Here is a 21,266-nt window from a genome sequence, read left to right as displayed (position 1 = left end):
GAACATAAGGTTGCAGCTTAACAAACACCATATCACCCACACTGAATTGACGTTCAGATCGCTTCTTGTCAGCTTGACGTTTCATACGGTGTTTGGCTTGGGCTAAGTGTTGACGGATCAAATCAGTCATGACTTGACGATCTTGAAGCCAAGAAGACAGTTCAGGTACAACCACATCATCCAGGACAGAGATTCCAAAATGGTGAGGTGGGTAGCCATAAAGAGCTTCAAAAGGAGAACAGCCAAGTGCAGAGTGAGGGGAAGTATTGTACCATAACTCCGCCAAAGCAATCTAAGAAGACCATTTGGCCGGGCATGTATTGACAAAGCAGCGTAAGAAGGTCTCCATGGTCTGATTGAGGCGTTCAGTCTGACCATCAGACTGCGGGTGGTAACTTGAACTCATCTGCAAGGAGACATCGCCCAAACAGAATAGCTCACGCCAAAATTGACTGGTAAAAATACGATCCCGATCAGAGATAATGGTAGTTGGCAGACCATGCAAACGATAGACATTGTTGAGAAATAGCTTAGCCACCACAGCAGCTGTAAACGGATGGAGCAAGGGCAGGAAATGGCCACACTTGGTGAAGGAATCTACCACAACGAGAATACACTTAACATTACCAGAGCAGGGCAGCCCCTCAATGAAATCCAGAGATATAGTGTGCCAAGCAACAACAGGTACTGGCAGAGGTTGAAGAAGACCAGGCAACCGACTTCGATCGGGCTTAGCCTGTTGGCAAGTAATACAAGCTTGAACGAAGTCTCGTGTAGCGGATTTGATGCCACGCCACTGGAATAGCTGCTTCAACCGAGTATATGTTGCCGGAAATCCACAGTGACCCCCCAAAGCGCTGGCATGGATGGCATGGAGAATTCTCTGCTGTAGTACCTTGTTGTCCCCAATCCAAATACGTGTTCCCTGACGTAGAACACCGTCTCGTAGAGAAAATCTTGGCACGGCTGCAGAATCAATGGTGAGTTTGGCTATCATCTCGGATGAGATAGGATCAGCTGCATATCCTAACACCACCTCTTGTATCCAAGTAGGGGCAACCACAGAAATAGCAGCACATGATGAATCATGGAAGCTCTTGCGAGACAAGGCATCAGCTACATGGTTTGCAGCACCCGGCTTGTATACAATGTGAAACTGGAGACCAATGAGCTTAGAAAAGAGCTTCTGCTGCCATGACATATGCAAACGTTGGTGAGTAAGAACAGCACCAATACCACTAGCACTAGCATCCGTCTCAATGCTAAATGGCTTGGAGAAATCAAGCAAAGCAAGAACTGGTGAAGAACTCAGGGCTTGCTTGAGAGCTTGGAATGACTGATCGTGTGAAGCAGTCCAGATGAACAAGGTGTTCTTTTTAAGTAGCTCAGTCAATGGTTTTGCAATGACACCAAAATTACAGACAAATTTTCTGTAATACCCCGCTAAACCTAAGAAACTGCGCAAATCCTTAACGGACTGGGGAGTACGCCAATTGACCACAGCCGCTACTTTCTGAGGATCAGTGGTAACCCCTGCTGGAGTAATGACATGGCCAAGATATACAATACTTTGCTTGGCGAACTCACATTTAGTCAGTTTGATCTTCCAGTCATGAACTTGAAGCTGCTGAAAAACTAACTGTAGGTGGTGAAGATGTTGCTCATAGGATGGACTGAAGATCAAGATATCATCGAAGAAAACCAAGACAAATTTCCGAAGAAAAGGAGCCAGAGTGGAATTCATAGCATCTTGAAATGTTCCAGGTGCTCCCGTAAGGCCAAACGGCTGACTCTGAACTCAAACTGTCCAAAATGAGTTTGAAATGCGGTTTTAAACTCTTCACCGGGCTTCAACCGAATCTGGTGGAAACCTGAGCGCAAATCGAGTTTAGAAAACCAAGAAGCTCCAACCAACTCATCTAGAAGCTCATCAATTATGGGTACGGGAAATTTGCCTTTGGCTGTGATAGCATTCAATTGCCGGTAATCGACACAAAACCGCCATGTATTGTCCTTTTTCTGACCAACAGTATAGCCGAAGAGAATGGGCTGGTACTCTTTTGAATAATACCTGAGGCCAACATGTCCTTGACTTGTTTCTCCACCTCATCCTTGATAGCTGGGGAGAAACGGTAAGGACGAGAAGAGAACGGAGCTACACCAAGAACTAGGGGAATTGAATGATCACAGTTGCGAGAAGGAGGCAACTGATTTGGCGGATCAAACAACCCCGAGTAATCTTGTATCAATTGCTGAACTTCGACAGGGTAAGCAGGAGGATCAGAAAACTACTGATGATCAAGAGAACAGAACTGTAAAACTGCTCCAGCTGTCAGATCCGGTAGAATACCCACTAACTGAACAGCATTGCCATGATGTTGGAGCTGAATCCATTTCTAGCCCCAATGGACTGTCATCGGACTATGGGCTTCCAACCAATCCAAACCCAAGATCATGTCATAAGAGGACAATGGAAGAATCTTCAGATCAGAAGAAAACTGACAACCCTAGATAGAACAACCAACATCAGGAATGTGTGAAGAACAAGTGAGTACCTACCCATTCGCGACCTGGACTTGCAAGGGAGGAGATAACTGTTGCAGAGTTGGAAATGCCGAAGCAACAGCTGAGCTGATAAAGGTATGTGAACTACCTGAATCAAGCAGAATTTTAACATGGTGATCACCAAGGAGCCCCCAAAAACACATAGTGCGCGGTTGAACCATTCCAGTTACTGCTGTCACTGATAAAGAGAGAAACAATTGCTTCGGCTTCGCTTCCTGAACTGAATCCGCAACTTCAATAGGAGTGGCTTCACGAAAAACATCCAGCAGCTCTTGCACGACATGTAGTTGGACGGCAGCAGGGCATTGATGATCATGACTCCATTTTCCACCACACCTCATACAGAGGCCTTGAGCACGCCGGGTCACGCGGAGAGCGGACCAGCGCTCATCCAAGGTCGGTCCACGCCCAGCGTCCACAACCGGCTTCACCTCGGCGGTCGGGAGGGTAAGACGGGGAGGTGGTGGAGGTAGTGGAAACGCCCGCGGGGCGTACAGACGAGGCCCCGCCGGATGTTCCGCACGGTGGAAGTCCCTCTTCTTGGCCGGATCAGCAACCTCCTCCTGCAATTTAGCAAGAAGGCAAGCAGTATCCAAATTTTGGGGACGATGCAAAGCCACTGCAGCTCGAATATAATCTTTCAAACCATCAACAAATCTCATAGCATAGTAAAGAGGGTCTGTGGTACCACCATAAGCTGATAAATCATCGACGATAGCAATGAATTGGTTTATGTACTCTTGAACAGAATTAGTTTGACGGATTTGGAAGAGTTGTCTAAGCAAAAGCTCATGCTCATCCTGGCCAAAACGATCAAGGATCAAGCAAGTAAAAGTAGGCCAAGTAGCGGACTGAAGCTGGGATTCAACAGAAGGGTACCAACACTTAGCAACGTTTGTAAAATGCATTTTAGCAACCCTAACCCACATGTGAGGTTCAGTACCATAGAGATCAAAGTAATCCTTGCATTGACTAAGCCAGTATTTAGGTTGGGATCCGTCAAACATAGGAAAATCAAATTTAGGAAGTTTGGATGGCTGGAACCCATTATGCCCCACCCCAGTAGTACCACTACGAACTCCAGGATCATCAATAGACTGGAAAACAGATCTCGGAGAGGGTGGAGTGGGGAATGGTGGCATACCCTTGACCGGGGAATGAATCAGGGCAGAAACTACCCCACATCCACTTCCCAGTCGACGCAGTGCCCATTGGGCAGATTTGCTGGAGCGTTGACGAATGGACGCTCGACAGCTGACGGAACGGCGGCGAAGACGCCCGGCGTGGTAGCCGGTTGCTCCAGAATCGCCCGCTCCCAGTTGCGAGAGATCTTCGACACCTCCAACTTGGACTTCGAGATGTCAAGCTTCATGTCATCAACGAGGCCTTCAATCGATGGCCGCCACTCATCGAGCGACGCAGTGGCCTTGTCCAGAGCCGCCATGCACCCCTCCTGCGCCTGCTCGAAGTCCCGGATCTGGCGAGAGGCGCGCTTCCTGATCCGCAAAACGCGAATCCCACTTCTTGTCATGCTCGTTGAATTGGCGGTTGATCTCTTCGAGGATGATTTTGGTCTTCGGATTCATGATTCCCAGTCGGTGCTGTCGTCGGGTGAAGTGGTCGTGGGCTAAAGGTTGGGAACGATCCAGATCTGCCGCAACCACAAGTCGATTCAAGCGGAGAAGGGAATTACGGCGACCAAATCCCTAGCAGCAGCTCACTGCTAGAAACGAGATCGAGCCAACCGGATCACTTGCTCAAATCAACCGATGGAGTAAAAGCGGATCGATGTGGAAACCCAGAATCGGTGTCTCTGATACCAATTGTCAGCACTAGGCAGGAAATAGAAGCAAATTGGGTAAAGGATCAGACGAACAACACAAAAATCAGGCGAGAAGGAGAGGCAGGAAGGAGGAGTGTTTAGAGTTTAGAGTCTGGTTACAAGATTCTTCATAATCCCCCTTTCTCGCTCATAGCGTCTATTTTACAAGGCTTCCGCCCGACGGTGCTCGCAGACACAATCACAGCCATTCCGCGTCAGCTAGACGCACGTTGGGCTGGCGAACGCGTTTTCCAGTCCGAAGCACCTAGGCCGCTTCTTCTGAAGTATCTGCCGTAGATGGGCCGCTAACATAGAGGTCAACATGACTTTCTAGGCTAATGTTTGTGATTCATTCTTAAGTTCATTATTACTAAATTAGGAACTAAGGTGCATAAATGCAGCTGAAGTGTCACTCATGAGTTCATTGGGGAGCTATTTAATTGTTATGCACGTTTGTGCCTTACAGAATGTATGAAGTTTGATTAAGGAAATATATTTTAAAGTAATAACATTTTTTGTTTCGTTATTTTGTCTTCAGAATATTTCTGTGAACTGTGTTTGAGTGTTTATTTGGAGTTCAAAACATTGCGCAATTTACACTACAGGCTTAGAATAAGCAAGCTCATATATACCAGTTCTATACATTGATTAACGTTATGGCTTACGGCAGGCCAGCCCGACCACAAGCTACCTTGTCAAACTCAAACCTGCAATTCTGCACCCCGGCCTACCTGCACCCTGCTTCCAAACGGCGACATGAATTGAGGTAACCTTATCAATTCGGAGAAGATGTGACTATATCGAAACAAATCAAGCAACAAAACACACCCTCGAGGGGCTGGCCAGGCTTAGAAGCTAGCCAGGCTAGAAACAAGCCCGGAAACAAACACACCCTTTTTTGACCGATCCAAACACACCTTTATGTGTACAGATTTCAAGAATGTGGGAATGTGGAGGTCCCGGTGAGAGAAATGAAATCATCATCTTGATCTTGAGTTTATGTTCTTTGTAAAGAAAGGAACCGAACAGATCAAAGAGTGTTTAAGCTCTTTAAGACAAAGTATGAAAGAAAATCCACCCGAAAATTCCTCATGGATTGGCCACAAGTTTACCTTTCTGGTTAAGATTTTACCTAATTGGTGCTGACAACCCTACATTTAAAGTCATAAGGATAACCCTACCTAATTGGTGCTGACAACCCTACCCAATTGCCGTTATCTGGGAAAACAACCACTTATGCCAGTATCGAAGGCAGGCAAAAACAAACCAGCTACCTCAGGCTCAGGCTCATCGTACGAAGAAAAAGAAGAAAAGTTAACTCAGTTGATGTATCAAGATTTAATATTCATTCTACACGTTTGCAAACTGTGTTTGTTCTTTTTTTAAAAAAAAAGTGATAAACGAGGACAAACAACTGAGGAAGTCCAAAAAGCCACGTCCTCAAGAAAAAACCAAACATTGAGGTGAGTACAAAATGTACATTACTAACCTCTAGCTGAAAATATTCTCACTTATCTGTTCGAAACATTCAAAACAAGTTCCAATACAGTTAGGTAAGGTTAAATTAATTCTCAGGAGCAGATACTAAGTTGCATGCACACGATAGGTCATGAGTTCAATTCTCAGGTCCACTGCATAAGTTACATCGGGTGAGCTTAAGAGGGCAGATGTTGGGTTCCATCCCACAGGAAGGTCGGTCCTAAGTTCAATTCTCACGAGCAATTACAAGTTGCATGCATACAAAAAAGTCCTAAGTTCAATTCTTAGCTTCACAACTTATGTTATCTCAGATGAGCCTAAGCGAGCAGATGCTCGGTTCGATTCCACAGCCTTCCAAATCACTTCAACGACCTCCATCTCCATTTGTTGACTGGCTTAATGGTCCTTCACTTTTACTAGACGATGAAACCTGGGCACATTGAAGTCACTTATGACAATTACATAGATGTTCATGAATACTTGGGGAAAAAACACGCCTGTACAGAAGAAGAAAAAAAATTCTAACATGCCTTTTTTTTTGCTCCACGAAGGACGGGCCTGATGCAAGCGGTAGAGTCTTACCGCCTGTGACCGAAAGGTCCCAGGTTTGAGTAGCGGTCTCATCGCATTGCACAGACGAGGGCAAGACTTGCCACTGACACCCTTCCCTAGACCCCGCACAGAGCGGGAGCTCTCTGCACTGGGTATGTCCGTTTTTTTTTTTGCTCCACATCTGTTTTTCTTTGGTAGGTCACCTTTATCCTTTCTATTAGGGTCATTCAATGGAAATCGAACTATACATCAGAATATACAGAGACATTAGAACGTCATAAATGCAAATGATTCATCGAACATATAGACACATTAAAACAACATTAATGCAAATGATTCATATAAATCACTGTTTGAAGCAATTCCTGACCTCCTTTAAAATAAACCAGATCCATTATGCTAAGTAAACTTTTCTCTAGCCTCTTTGTTTTTACTGACAAATCCCAGAACTTAAACATTTCCATACAATCTTCTACTGGTTGATTCATCTTTTTCCCTTTGTGATTGTATGGTTGCTGGTGTCCCATCTTAATATAAGTTTGGAAGTTTATGACCAGTCATGGTCGAATTGATCTGGTCAGCAAGGAGAGATTTTCTGTACTATGGCATGCTACTGCATTACACTTTAAAAGCTGGGGATCTTTTCTTTGTTGATTCCACTTGGTACTCAGACAGCCATATTGAAACTAGATTCCTGCAAAGGGCCACTATATAAGTAATATTCATCTTTAGATTGTTTTGGTGCTCCATTATTAGAGTTTAGAATGGTCAGTTGGTCTTGTTTGGTTCTGTGATACAGTTGTTTATGTATCTGGATATTTGCTATCAATTGTAACTGTCCTACCCATTTCAGGTTGTTTGGTTTCTCTGGACTCGCATCCTGTGTTCGGTAGATTCGCAGTACCTGAAAAGAAAGTGTTTCATCAGTTTCAAATGCAGGTAAATTGAAACAACACTTGTTTTGTTTCACATTTGCGTCAACAGTCTCATGGATAACTTTTGTCTAGTTGTATTGCACATTGTTAACAATTCTCTACCAAACTTATCTTAAAAAGACCTACTTGTTGCAGGTGTGCCTATAGTTTGTGTTTCACAGACTATGTTTTCTCCATTGTCTGACAGTTCAAAAAACTATGGGCTTCCATTTGTCTCACATTCAGGTACCATTATATAATGATTTGAACCTTTCATGTCATATCTTGCTATAAACTTGACAATCTACCACCCTTGTTGCAGTTACTGCACCTGTCCCGCAATTTATATTTGGTACTTTGGGTGGATCTTCTAGATCATTTTCCATACATGCAGGTAAGTTGTCTAACATCATGCTAAGTATACTTTTCTCCAGTCTCTTTGTTTTTACTCAAATCTCAGAACTTAAACCTTCCCATACAATCTTCGGCTGGTTGATTCAACCTTTTGCCTTTGAGATTGTATGGTTACTGGTGTCCCATCTTATTATTGGTTTGCAAGTTCATGATCAGCCATGGTCGAATTATGTATGTATAAATCCGTAGTTACTAGTTAGTTTGGACCTTGATTGATTTTGCTAGCAAGGAATCTTTTCTTCGTTGATTCCAGATGGTACTCAAACAGCCATATTGAAACTAGAAGCGTGCAAGTAGCCATAATATAAGTAATACTCATCTTTAGATTGTAATGGTGCTCGTCCATTAGAGTTTAGATGGTCAGTTGCTCATATTGCTACTTTAGTAGGCTGTGATTTGCTTTAGACAAGGATTACTTTAGTTGAGTTATCTTATGCTGACATAGACTGCTGATTCGATGTAGTAAAGTATTTAAGCAGTGTTTTTTCAGCTTAGAAGATTGCACAGTTTCATCCTATCCATTGCCATGTTGTGCTTGAATTAATTCTCTTGTGTACTAGCACTGTCTAGCTTCCTTGCTGTCGATTTAATAGAACAATTTACTTTCTCAATGAAATTAAATTGCAAATATGTACTGACATGACAAGCTAGCAACACGTACTGAAATGCCTATCTATCTAGCAACCTAGACCTGCTTTTTTGTCCTTACAATTCATGATTGAAAAGGTGATAACCACTTCCTAGAAGCACAGTGCTACTGTAATGTTTCTTTTTGAATGAATGGGTATAAGATTGTGCCAATTTCTTTCTCAGAGTTTAGAGTTTCTTTTTCATAGAAGCACTTGTAAGATTGTGTGTTCTAACAAAGAACACTGTTTGGCCTGTTTTTGATGCATAATAAGTAATAGCTGCTTATATATATTGTGGCCTCATTTTTTATTTTATCGATGCATAATAAGATTATTTGGATTTCTAGTTATTTATTTGTCGTCTTTTTTTACTGCAAAATTCATTGCAGGAACCAATAATCCTGATGATGCAGTCACCGAGCATAATCTATATAACTGTTCTGATCAGCTTTTTGAAATCCAGATTGGTGATAGTAAAGAATTATGTGAGAGGATATCTATTGAAAAAGGTGATATGGTTTGTAAGATTCTTGGGTTTGAGAAAAGGTACAATGAGTTTGTGAGACCATTGCTTGTTTCAAGATGTTTAATGGTTCTTAAAGATAAAGATTTGAGTCATCACTCAATAGTGTTTTTACAACGACAAACATTTCAGATAGCTAATCACAATCCAAAATATTTCAGTGCTTTTGATATTATGGCTCATGAGTCTGGTATGACTATTGATGAGTGGAACATGTTGTTGGATTATTTGATTAAAAAATCTATGTTATTGAAAACTGGAAATTATTAATATCAAAAATTCAAATATTGATGTATGATCATAGTATAATTGACCGCCAAGATGACACCGAACTGGATTTTTGCAAAGCAGAGTGCGACGCATCTTATGATGCAGAAAGTTATAGTTTGGCTTTTATCCTCTAGCGAGGGGATGAAATAATCTATTCTAAAATTTTTAAAAACGTTAGCCGTAAATCAGTAACAAAAGCGAAGTTCTATGCAGCTTTTGTTCTTCTATCCAAAGCCAAGGAATTGGGCAATCAGAAGTTATTGTTGTGGTCTGACTGTGTGACAATATGTGATGTTCTCAGCGGTGAGCACTGCATTCAGTATGTGGAAGCCCCATCATCTGCAAAGGATCAGAGAGAGAAGGTCTCATCATCTGCAAAGGACTATGATCAGCTGGTCCTGTATTTGATGCTTCGGTCATCTGGTATCAATGTGGAAACCGAGAGAGTTGATGGTTTTTGCTGATGATTTAGCAAAAGCCAATGAGTCAGAAGTTGATGAGCCTCACTTTTCTGTACAAAAAATGAAAAAGTGGTCAAATCATTTGAAGGGGCTTCCAGTGTTTCGAATTGAATGGACAGAGTACACCGCATAGTTTAGTATGGTAGCTTTACCTCTTGTTTCCATTGAAAGATTATTGTCTCTTTAAAGTTTAATTTTTAACATTTTGTTTTATTGATGCGGGCAAAGTTCAGCTTGATGAATCACATGGAATAAATACAGACTCAATATTTTATATTGAAGTTGAAGATCAATATAAGTTTGATTGTCTTTCCGGTGTTATACAAGTATTTGGGCCAGTTAATCTGGTATTGTTTGTTAAGGACATTACTGGCAAGTTCAAAAATAATCCTGATTTTTTTGAGCAGTTAGAAAAATTTGTTGATTTAGATTCTGAGAATCGGTCTGGAATTTCTAGTGGCTTTACATATTCTCGTGATGAAGCAGCTCATAAAAGTTTGGTGATTGTTTTTTATGCTACTATAGCAAATGAACTTTATTATAAGAAGAAGAAAACTACATTTCATATAGTATTTGTCACCGTCGATGAGTGGAATATCATTGATCAAATGAATATTCCAGAACTTAGTGCTCTATCATTTTTATATTTTAAAGGAGGTTAGTAATTACTTCAAACAATGATTTATATGAATCATTTGCATTAATAACGTTCTAATATGTCTATATGTTAGATGAATCATTTGTATTTATGACGTTCTAATGTCTCTGTATATTCTGATGTATAATTCGATTTCCATTGAATGACCTACCAAAGAAAACAGATGTGGAGCAAAAAAAGGTATGTTAGAAAACAGATATGGAGCAAATAAATAACTAGAAATCCAAATAATCTTATTATGCATCCATAAAATCAAAAATGAGGTCACAACATATATAAGCAGCTATTACTTATTATGCATAAAAAACAGGCCAAACAGTGTTCTTTGTTAGAACACACAATCTTACAAGTGCTTCTATGAAAAAGAAACTCTAAACTCTGAGAAAGAAATTGGCACAATCTTATACCCATTCATTCAAAAAGAAACATTATAGTAGTACTGTGCTTCTCGGAAGTGGTTATCACCTTTTCAATCATGAATTGCAAGGACAAAAAAGCAGGTCTAGGTTGCTAGGTAGATAGGCATTTCAGTACGTGTTGCTAGCTTGTTATGTCAGTACATATTTGTAATTTAATTTCATTGAGAAAGTAAATTGTTCTATTAAATCGACAGCAAGGAAGCTAGGCAGTGCTAGTACACAAGAGAATTAATTCAAGCACAACATGGCAATGGATAGGATGAAAATGTGCAATCTTCTAAGCTGAAAAAACACTGCTTAAATACTTTACTACATCGAATCAGCAGTCTATGTCATCATAAGATAACTCAACTAAAGTAATCCTTGTCTAAAGCAAATCACAGCCTACTAAAGTAGCAATATGAGCAACTGACCATCTAAACTCTAATGGACGAGCACCATTACAATCTAAAGATGAGTATTACTTATATTGTGGCTACTTGCACGCTTCTAGTTTCAATATGGTTGTTTGAGTACCATCTGGAATAAACGAAGAAAAGATTCCTTGCTGGCAAAATCAATCAAGGTCCAAACTAACTAGTAACTATGGATTTATACATATATAATTCGACCATGGATGATCATGAACTTGCAAACCAATAATAAGATGGGACACCGATAACCATACAATCTCAATGGCAAAAAGTTGAATCAACCAGCAGAAGATTGTATGGGAAGGTTTAAGTTCTGGGGTTTGAGTAAAAACAAAGAGACTGAAGAAAAGTATACTTAGCATGATGTTAGACAACTTACCTGCATGTATGGAAAATGATCTAGAAGGCCCACCCAAAGTACCAAATATAAATTGCGGGATAGGTGCAGTAACTGCAACAAGGGTGGTAGATTGTCAAGTTTATAGCAAGATATCACATGAAAGGTTCAAATCATTATATAATGGTACCTGAATGTGAGACAAATGGAAGCCCATAATTTTTTGAACTGTCAGACAATGGAGAAAACATAGTCTGTGAAACACAAACTATAGGCACACCTACAACAAGTAGGTTTTTTTAAGATAAGTTTGGTAGAGAATTGTTAACAATGTGCAATACAACCAGACAAAAGTTGAACATGAGACTGGAGAAGCAAATGTGAAACAAAACAAGTGTTTGTTTCAATTTACCTGCATTTGAAACTGATAACAACACTTTCTTTTCAGGTACTGTGAATCTACCGAACACAGGATGCGAGTTCGGAGAAACCAAACAACCTGAAATGGGTAGGACAGTTACAATTGATAGCAAATATCCAGATACATAAACAATTGTATCACAGAACCAAACAAGACCAACTGACCATTCTAAACTGTAATAATGGAGCACCAAAACAATCTAAAGATGTATATTACTTATATAGTGGCCCTTTGCTGGAATCTAGTTTCAATATGGTTGTCCGAGTAACAAGTGGAATCAACAAAGAAAAGATCCCCAGCTTTTAAAGTGTAATGCAGTAGCATGCCATGGTACAGAAAATCTCTCCTTGCTGACCAGATCAATTCGACCATGACTGGTCATGAACTTCCAAACTTATATTAAGATGGGACACCAGCAACCATACAATCACAAAGGGAAAAAGATGAATCAACCAACAGAAGATTGTATGGGAAGGTTTAAGTTCTGGGGTTTGTCAGTAAAAACAAAGAGACTAGAGAAAAGTTTACTTAGCATAATGGATCTAGAGAAAAGTTTGCCAATTTAGCTGCATTTATGGAAATAGATCTAGTAGGGCCACCCAAGTACTAAATATAAACTGCGGGACAGGAGCAGTAACTGCAACAAGGATGATAGATTGTTGAGTCCATAGCAAGATGTAACAGGAAAGGTTAAAATAATTATATAAAGGTACCTGAATGTGTCACAAATGGAATCCAACATTTTTTTGCGCTGTCAGCCAACTGAGAAGGCATGGTCCGTGAAACACAAACCATTGGTACACCTGCAACAAGTAGCTCTTTTTAAGTTAAGTTTGGTAGAGAATTGTTAACAATGGGCAATAAAACCAGGCAAATGTAGTCCATGAGATTGGACCAGCAAATGTGCAACAAAACAAACGATTGTAGTTTCAACTTACCTGCATTTGAAACTGATGATGTCACATCCTTTCCAGGGACTGTGAATCTACCAATCACAGGATGCGAGTCCGGAGAAACCAAACAACCTGAAATGGGTAGGACAGTTACAATTGATAGCAAATATCCAGATACATCAACAACTGTTCACCGAACCAGACAAGACAATCACAACAAAATATATTGTTCACAAAAAACATCTACCAAACAACCTAAACTGGGTAGGACAGTTAGAATTGATAGCAAATATCCACATAACCCAACAAGTGTAGTACAGAAACAGACACCAGCATCATAACAAAATATATTATTAAAAAAGTGTTATCCTGAATTACTACGTAATACTTCCATGGAGTGGATACATAGGCCCTATTCGGCTTATCCCATATTCGGCTTGTTCGGCTTCTTTTTTCAGCCGGAATAGTATTTTTCTCTCACAATAATTCAGCCGGAACAGTGTTTTTCAGCCAAGTTTCAGACCAGCGAACGAGGCCATAGCATCAAAATCAGATTATTTAGTTTTATATCTAATAATTTGTGAAAAGGACAAGTGTTAGGGAAAACAATTTGAAAGAGGCACCGTCAAAAGCTGATTGGGTAAAATATTTCAAAGCTACCCCCACCAAATCCAATAAAGAGAACAGCCATCGCAAAACCTAGATAGGGTACTGTCGGGGACCTAATACCAGGATACCCCAGAAGGTGGAACCAATAACCACCGAACATTAAAAACTTCTGGACGTATGAGAGCACCGTTTCATCCCTTGTTCGAATAACAGGGGTTTGGTTCCGCCTCGCCGACACCTTTTGAGATAGCTCTGCCTCATCCGAGGGCTCAGGGTTAATCTCCGTCTCGCCCGACGCCTTTGGGGTGGGCTCGGTCTCTCTCGAGGGCCGAGGGCTAGTCTCCGTCTCGCCCGACGCCTTTGGGGCGGGCTCGGTCTCGCCCGAGGGCCAAGGGATAGACTCCGACTCGCCCGACCCCGAAGGGCAGGGTCGGTCTCACCCAAGAGATAAGAATTGGTCCCCGTTTCGCCCAGCAGCAAGGAACGAGCCTCACCCTGCTCCATATCTAAGGACTGGATTCACCTTACCTGACAGCTTCTCCCCATTCCCTCAAGATGATAGGGATAGGGCAAGACAAGATGTTCGGGTCAACCATGGCTCCAAGAACCATACCCTGCGCCCTGGCAGGAAAAGTACTGCCAAGAGATGACGGGACAGGTGCTTTAGACCCTTCCGGGCGCCACAGAACCCGAAAGGTTGTGCAGGTGCGTGCTTCTCGCCCTGTAGGGTTGTAGGCGCCGCCTTCAGCCCTGGGACATGGAACCCGATGAAGATATACGACAACTGCTACGCTCCAGAAAAGGACTTAATATCTCCACGCATGACGGATATTCCGTCACCACGCTATGGACCCGAGGGAGCGGCACCCGCTTCCCGACCCCTCAGGTCCACCAAGTCAGAAGGCCTTGACCATGGCGTTGCTCTAGACCCCGACCCCTCATCCCTCCAACGAAGACTCACAGGAACCAGAAGGCGTGCAGAGCAAGGCTGGGAGAGGCTAATAAGTCAAAACCACTATACTACAGCCCACACCCTATGCAGGACAACATTCTGTAATCAACCTGACATTCTACAGAGATATCAACAGTATTATAGGAGCTTATCTTCCTTCGTACTCATCAGAATGAAGAAGGAAACCAGGTAGAGGTGAGCCACAAGACTAAGTAGAGTATACATCCTAAACCCTCACCCTTGTAAAAGCCACCCCCTTCCTCTATAAAAGGGGATGCGCTTCCTCCATCAAAGGGACGGACTTTGAACCGAACAGGAAGACACACATACACACAATCAAGTTACCACGAAGAGCTTGACCTCCGTTCAACCCTTCCATCAGAGACTTGGGACCAGTCCCTCTCTCGATCGTTTGTACCCCTTACTATAGACCGTTCTCGGTGCTAATAACACGAGCAGCAACAGACTGGATGTAGGGACATTCTGCTCGAACTAGTATAAATCTTGTGTCCTTTAGCACACCATCCGAGCCTAACGCGCATTACTATAAATTTACTTGCCGGTGCTCGTACGAAACACCGACAGTTGGCGTGCCAGGTAGGGGGGCTTGTGCATTCCAAATCAGGCCTCGGATGGCCACCCATGCAATCACCTGGGCCCCGGGCGCACACGTGCATTTGGGCGACCTAGATTTTATCGTCACACTAGGAGGAGAGCTGGCGCTGACTCGCTCAGCCGCCCCATCTCTCTCTTCCATCAACCTCAGCCATCTTAGGCTTGAGGGCCCGCCAGGCAACTCCCTCGGACCCCAGTCATCAAGGGAGGCCTCTCACAATGCCACCCTATGTCTAGGAGGGTCCGTACGGAGCGCCCCGACGGCGTTTCCATTTGGTCTCCGCAACGCTGCGGCGACCGCTGGCCGCCTTTAGGCGCTACGTATGGTTCAGTCACCCACGAACATTGAGTTCGTGGGGGCGATTGAACATGATACAGAGACCCTCTACGAGCTCCTCAACGAGGAGCCAGGATCATTCTCTAGCTCAAATTCCAGTAGGGGGAGCCACCACCCTTCCTGGGAATGCTTCATGATGCAGACCCCCGAGGGTCACGTCGAAAGTGTCTCCAGGGAAGAGGTCACCCCTACGAACAACCCTGATAGCAGATCTAGGGAAGAGACGATGGCCCCATCTCGCCTAAGGATGGAGCAGCTGAGGGCCCGTCAGCAAGAGATCGATGAGGCCGGGCAAGGGCTCGTCCGGGAGTATGTGGACATCAATCACGAGATTGAACGCCGCAAAGACGGGAGGCGCGCGCGTGCCACGGCCCGCGCCGTACACCAGAGGATCCTCACCAACGATGGGACCCATCCTCACTTTGCCCGAGCCAGCCAGAACATCGCTGCAGTAACCGCCTTGCTGCATGGCCTTCCGGAGGCCACGACAGCCGAAGATCGCCGGGCCCACAGGGAGATTCGCAGGTTGCTTGAGCGTGTGGCGGTGCAGCAGGCGGAAAGTTCATTGTCCTGATGACATGAACCCGACACCAGCCAGCGCTCGCCCTCAGCACGTCCCACCAGGGATGCATCCGTTCACCAAACACCACCAGCCAGCAGGCAGCCCTCCGCCGTCCTAGTACATCAATGCCTCGGCCACGGCCATGACGTACACAACATCATCGACGCTCGGAAATGCGCCCATGGCGACGACGGAGAAGCAGCACGCCGCGGCTACCACCCCCGACGAGGCGGACGCTATGACAGCAATGAAGACCGAAGCCCGAGCCCTGGCCTGCCAGGTCCTCAGGCCTTTGGTCGGCACATCCTCAACGCCGCATTCCCCCTAAGGTATCGACCGCCTACCAACATCCCTAAATATTCTAGCGAAACAAATCCCGGGCTTTGGCTCGAAGACTATCGGCTTGCATGTCAGGCCGGTGGTGCGAGTGATGATAATTTCATTATTCGCAATCTCCCGTTGTTCTTGGCCGATTCAGCGCGAGCATGGCTGGAGCACCTACCGTCCAATGCTATCCAGAGTTGGGCGGATCTGACGGAGATCTTCGTGGGCAACTTCCAGGGCATGTACAAATGCCCTGGAAACCCATGGGACCTCAAGAACTACCACCAGAAGGCCGATGAAACCCTTTGCGGGTACATTCGGCGCTTCTCTCGGCAGTGCAACGAGCTCCCTAATGTCGCCAACGCCGACATGATAGGAGCCTTTTTGTCCGGAACAACCTGTGAATCCCTGGTCCACAAGTTAGGACGTAGGGGTCCGCAGACTACCAAGGAACTCCTAGACATCACCACCAGTCACGCCTCCGGAAAGGAGGCGGTCAGAGCTGTCTTTGATCGCTCCGATGGAAAGATGAGGCAAGACAAGGACACCGGCGAAGGCGCCTCCAACCGTCCCATCAAAAGGAAAAATAAGAAGCAACGGCGCGATAACTCGCTCGTGGCCGCTGCCGACCGCAAAGGTGGCCGGAAGCCCGCGGAGGGCACTCCAAACCACTTTGAGAAAATGCTCGAGGGGCCATGCCCAAACCATGCCTTCCCGACCAAGCATCTATACAAGGATTGCGGCCTTATGCGCAAATACTTGGCCGGGGGCCTCAACAAAGGGGAGCAGGGGAAGGAACCTATTCCCGCCACAGACGACGCAGAGGAAAAGGACGATGCCTTCCCGACGCCGATCGGTGCCCTCATGATCTTTGGAGGATCGACGGTCTATGACTCTAAGCGCCGCTAGAAGCTCGCGCGCCGCGAAGTCTATACAGTCAGACCGGCCACGCCAACCTTCCTCCGGTGGTCAGAATCCACCATAACCTTCGACCGGACCGACCATCCGGATGCCGTCCCACACCCAGGAAGGTACCCACTTGTCGTCGATTTGATCGTCGGACCTAAGCGGCTCACAAAAGTATGGATGGATGGAGGCAGCGGCCTCAACATCATGTACGCCAAGACGCTCGACGAGATGGGCATTGACCGAACGAACCTCCGTCCCATTCAAGCACCTTTCCATGGCGTCGTGCCTGGTATGCAAGCCGTGCCATTAGGGCAGATCGACCTGCCCGTCACTTTTGGGGATCGGTTCAATTACCGAACTGAGACCCTCACCTTCGATATAGTGGGGTTCCCGGGGACTTTTCACGCCATCTTGGGACGACCATGTTACACGAAATTCATGGCTGTTCCTAATTATACGTACCTGAAGTTGAAGATGCCGGGCCCCCGTGGGGTCATCACCATCGGTACCTCCTTCCAGTGCGCTTACGAGTGCGAAGTCGAATGCTGCGGACACGCATCCGCAGTCATCGCCTCCGAAGAGCTCGCCACCCTCAGGGAAGAGGTTGTTGAAGAGGCACCCGATGTGAAGAAATCAACTAGGTCATTCGAATCGGCAGAAGGCTCCAGGGAGGTCCTCTTGGACCCTAGCAGCTCCGAGGGCAAGAAAGTATGTATCGGGACCGCGCTCTCCTCCGAATAGGAAGGTGCGCTCATCGACTTCCTCCGCGACAACAAAGACATCTTTGCGTGGAAACCCTCGGATATGCTAGGCATCCTGAGGGAGGTCGCCGAGCATACTCTCCAAATCCTCCTAGGCTCCAAGCCGGTAAAGCAACGCCTACGCCGCTTTGATGAAGAGAAACGCAAGGCCATCGGCGAGGAGATAGCCAAACTGCTAGCCGTAGGATTCATTAAGGAAGTATACCACCCAGAGTGGTTAGTGAATCCCATTCTTGTGCGAAAAAAGAGCAGGAAATGGAGAATGTGTATCGATTATACCAGCCTCAACAAAGCGTGTCCAAAGGATCCGTTTCCTTTGCCATGAATAGACCAAATAGTCGATTCCACCTCGGGGTGCGAAACCCTCTGCTTCCTTGACGCATACTCCAGTTACCACCAAATCATGATGAAAGAGTCTGACCAGCTCGTGACATCTTTTATCACCCCCTTCGGATCATTTTGCTACATTTCGATGCCTTTCGGTCTGAAGAATGCTGGAGCAACGTACCAGCGCTGTATGCTCAGTTGCTTTGGAGACCTCATTGGGCGAACCATTCAGGCCTATGTTGACGACATCATAGTCAAATCCAAATGAGCTGACCACCTTGTCGCCGACCTTGAGCGAACCTTTGTGAAACTCTGGGCAAACGGCATCAAACTCAATCCCGAAAAATGTGTTTTCGGGGTCCCGAGGGGCATGCTGCTCAGCTTTATCATCTCCGAGCGTGGCATCGAAGCCAACCCGGAGAAAATATCAGCCATCACAAGGATGGGCCCGATTCAAAACATAAAGGGGGTTTAGCGGATCACAGGGTGCCTTGCCGCCCTCAGCCGATTCATTTCATGCCTCGGTGAACGAGGACCCCCCTTTATCGACTCCTAAAGAAATCTGACCACTTTGAGTGGACAGTCGAGGCTCAGGAAGCGCTTGACATGGTTAAACGATTTTTGACTAAACCTCCGGTCCTAGTTCCTCCATGCAACGGAGAATCCCTCCTACTATATATATCGCCACCACCCAAGTGGTCAGCTCTGCCTTGGTGGTAAAACGAGAGGAGGAGGGGCATGCCTTCAAGGTATAGCACCCTATATATTTCATCAGCGAGGTGTTATCCGACTCCAAAACCTGCTACTCCCAAATCTAGAAACTCCTCTATACCGTCCTCATCACCAAAAGAAAGCTATGCCACTACTTTGAGTCACACCCCATGACAGTAGTGACGTCATTCCCCCTCGACGAGGTCGTCTGTAGCCATGACGCTACGGGAAGAACCGCAAAGTGGGCACTCGAGCTGATGGATTAGGGCATTTCTTATGCCCCCCAAACAGCGATAAAATCTCAGGTACTGGCTGACTTCATCGCGGAGTGGACCGAGGTCCAGATACCACCAGCAGTCGTCGATCAAGAGTATTGGACAATGTACTTCGACGGGTCGCTGATGAAGAAGGGCGCCGGAGCAGGACTAGTTTTTATATCTCCCCTTGGGGTCCCCATGAGGTACATGGTTTGGCTCCATTTTCCCTCATCAAATAATACTACAGAATACGAAGCGCTCGTCAACGGCCTACGAATCGCCATTGAACTGGGCATCCGATGCCTCGACGTCAGGGGCGACTCTCAGCTGGTCGTCAACTTGGTCATGAAAGAGTCATGCTGCCATGACACCAAGATGGAGGCATACTATCAAGAGGTGTGGTGGCTGGAGGACAAATTCGATGGCCTTGAACTCAATCACATCCCAAGGCGCCTCAACGAAGCAGCCGACACACTTGCGAAAGCAGCATCCGGCCGAGAGCTAGTCCCGGCAGGCGTCTTTGCCAGCGACCAATACAAACCCTCGGTACACTACATGAGGTCGGAACAAGCCAACGATGGCCCATCTAGTCCGACCCCAGGGGCCGACCCTCCAACTACTCCACCCGACCCTGAGGTCATGGAGCTTGAAGAGGACCCAGTAGCAGAGTCTGACCCTCCCGATGACTGGAGAACACCTTACCTCGACTACCTCCTCCATGACACACTACCGGCAGACAAGACGGAAGCCCGATGGCTCGCACGACGCGCCAAGTCCTTCGTTCTTGTAGAAAGCGAACTCTACAAATGGAGTCACAGTGGGATTCTACAACTCTGTATCCCTGGCGATTAGGGAAAACTCCTGCTGAGCGACATCCACGATGGAGTCTATGGTCATCATGCCGCACCAAAAACTTTGGTTGGGAATGCATTCCGACAAGGTTTCTACTGGCCCACCGTAGTAGCCGATGCCGAGCAAATCGTATGCACCTGCGAAGGGTGCCAGTACTACGCTCGGCAAACACACCTCCCAGCCCAGGCTCTCTAGATGATCCCCATCATGTGGCCCTTCGCGGTCTGGGGGCTCGACCTGGTTAGGCCACTCAAAAAGGCGCCCAGGGGCTTCACCCACCTGCTTGTCACCATAGACAAGTTTACAAAATGGATTGAAGCTCGACCAATATCCACGATCAAATCCGAGCAAGTGATGTTGTTCTTCCTCAACATTACCCATTGCTTTGGAGTACCGAACTCCATCATCACAGACAATGGCACACAGTTCACCGGCAGGAAATTCGTTCGATTCTGTGATGAACAACACATCCGAATCGATTGGGCAGCCGTCGCACACCCCCGGACGAACAGGCAGGTCGAGCGCGCAAACAGCATGCTCCTTCAAGGCCTCAAACCTAGGATTTTCAACCGGTTGAACAAGTTCGGCGCGCGCTGGCTCGCTGAGCTCCTGACCGTGCTCTAGAGCCTAAGGACAACTCCTAGCCGGGCCAACGGCTACACACCCTTCTTCATGGTCTACGGTTCTGAGGCCGTTCTTCCAACAGACCTTGACTATGGAGCACCGAGAATTAGAGCATACGACGAACAAGGAGCCAAGGCATCCCATCAAGACACCATGGACCAGCTAGAAGAAGCCCATGATGTCGCCCTCCTCCGTTCGGCTAAGTACTAGCAGGCGTTGCGACGGTACCACAACCGACGGGTGCGGGGTCGAGCCTTCAACGTCGGAGACCTCGTCCTCCATCTTGTGCAGAGCAACAAGGACCGCCACAAACTCTCCCCACCCTAGGAAGGGCCCTACGTCATCGCGGAAGTACTTCGCCCAGGCGCCTATCGGTTGAAAACCATCAACGGCGAGGTCTTCACCAACACCTAGAACATCGAGCAGCTACGTCTTTTCTATCCTTAAAATAAGCTTACACTCTTCCTTATCAGATTTTGTCATAACAAAACCCCAATCCTTAGTGACTTCCAACCCCTGCAAATCGTGAGGGGTCAGACCTCTCTCAGGGGCTGACATGTGATCGTAACATATAGCATATGTAATACAAGTATTACGCTTGCAAAAAACCTCCTGTGTTATATTTACAAACATTCTCTAAGTTTTCCATTCGCCTC

At 45.8% G+C, this 21,266-nt stretch overlaps 3 protein-coding genes and 1 long non-coding RNA gene across 4 annotated transcripts; 3 read left to right on the top strand and 1 right to left on the bottom strand.

Annotated features, from left to right (window-relative positions):
* The first annotated feature begins 6,483 nt into the window (after window positions 1-6,483).
* Window positions 6,484-8,679, top strand: LOC136546537 (uncharacterized). The gene is made up of 4 exons (XR_010781389.1): window positions 6,484-6,570; window positions 7,272-7,357; window positions 7,489-7,578; window positions 7,655-8,679. It is a non-coding gene; the product is annotated as an uncharacterized lncRNA (long non-coding RNA).
* A 6-nt stretch (window positions 8,680-8,685) lies between these two features.
* LOC136544239 (uncharacterized) lies at window positions 8,686-10,202 on the top strand (the record flags this gene model as incomplete). The annotated part of the gene is made up of 2 exons (XM_066536466.1): window positions 8,686-9,165; window positions 9,303-10,202. Coding segments are annotated over 2 exons (810 nt in total), but the record flags the coding sequence as incomplete, so codon positions are not given.
* A 979-nt stretch (window positions 10,203-11,181) lies between these two features.
* On the bottom strand, window positions 11,182-13,461 carry LOC136544238 (uncharacterized). The gene is made up of 7 exons (XM_066536465.1): window positions 13,431-13,461; window positions 12,816-12,902; window positions 12,591-12,680; window positions 11,869-11,955; window positions 11,647-11,736; window positions 11,374-11,570; window positions 11,182-11,253 (listed from the first exon to the last, which is right to left on the bottom strand). The coding sequence occupies exons 1-7, from the start codon at window positions 13,459-13,461 to the stop codon at window positions 11,182-11,184; spliced, it is 654 nt and encodes a 217-aa protein (XP_066392562.1).
* A 3,794-nt stretch (window positions 13,462-17,255) lies between these two features.
* On the top strand, window positions 17,256-17,819 carry LOC136544237 (uncharacterized). The gene has a single exon (XM_066536464.1). It carries the CDS (start codon window positions 17,256-17,258, stop codon window positions 17,817-17,819), a length of 564 nt encoding a protein of 187 aa, XP_066392561.1.
* Window positions 17,820-21,266: the final 3,447 nt, after the last annotated feature.

The sequence above is a fragment of the Miscanthus floridulus genome, chromosome 3 (assembly GCF_019320115.1).
Source record: "Miscanthus floridulus cultivar M001 chromosome 3, ASM1932011v1, whole genome shotgun sequence".
NCBI lineage: Eukaryota > Viridiplantae > Streptophyta > Magnoliopsida > Poales > Poaceae > Miscanthus > Miscanthus floridulus.
Note: the sequence above shows the minus strand (reverse complement) of the source record. Positions and strands in the feature narration are given on the sequence as shown.

Coding starts and splice junctions, on each gene's coding strand:
- LOC136544238 (XM_066536465.1), bottom strand. CDS start 13,461: ATGGCTGTTCTCTTTATTGGATTTGGTGGGG. Junction 11,737..11,868: donor GTTATCAGTTTCAAATGCAG/GTAAATTGAAAC, acceptor TACTTGTTGTAG/GTGTGCCTATAGTTTGTGTT. Junction 11,571..11,646: donor TCCATTTGTCTCACATTCAG/GTACCATTATAT, acceptor CCCTTGTTGCAG/TTACTGCACCTATCCCGCAA.
- LOC136544237 (XM_066536464.1), top strand. CDS start 17,256: ATGGATGGAGGCAGCGGCCTCAACATCATGTACGCCAAGACGCTCGAC.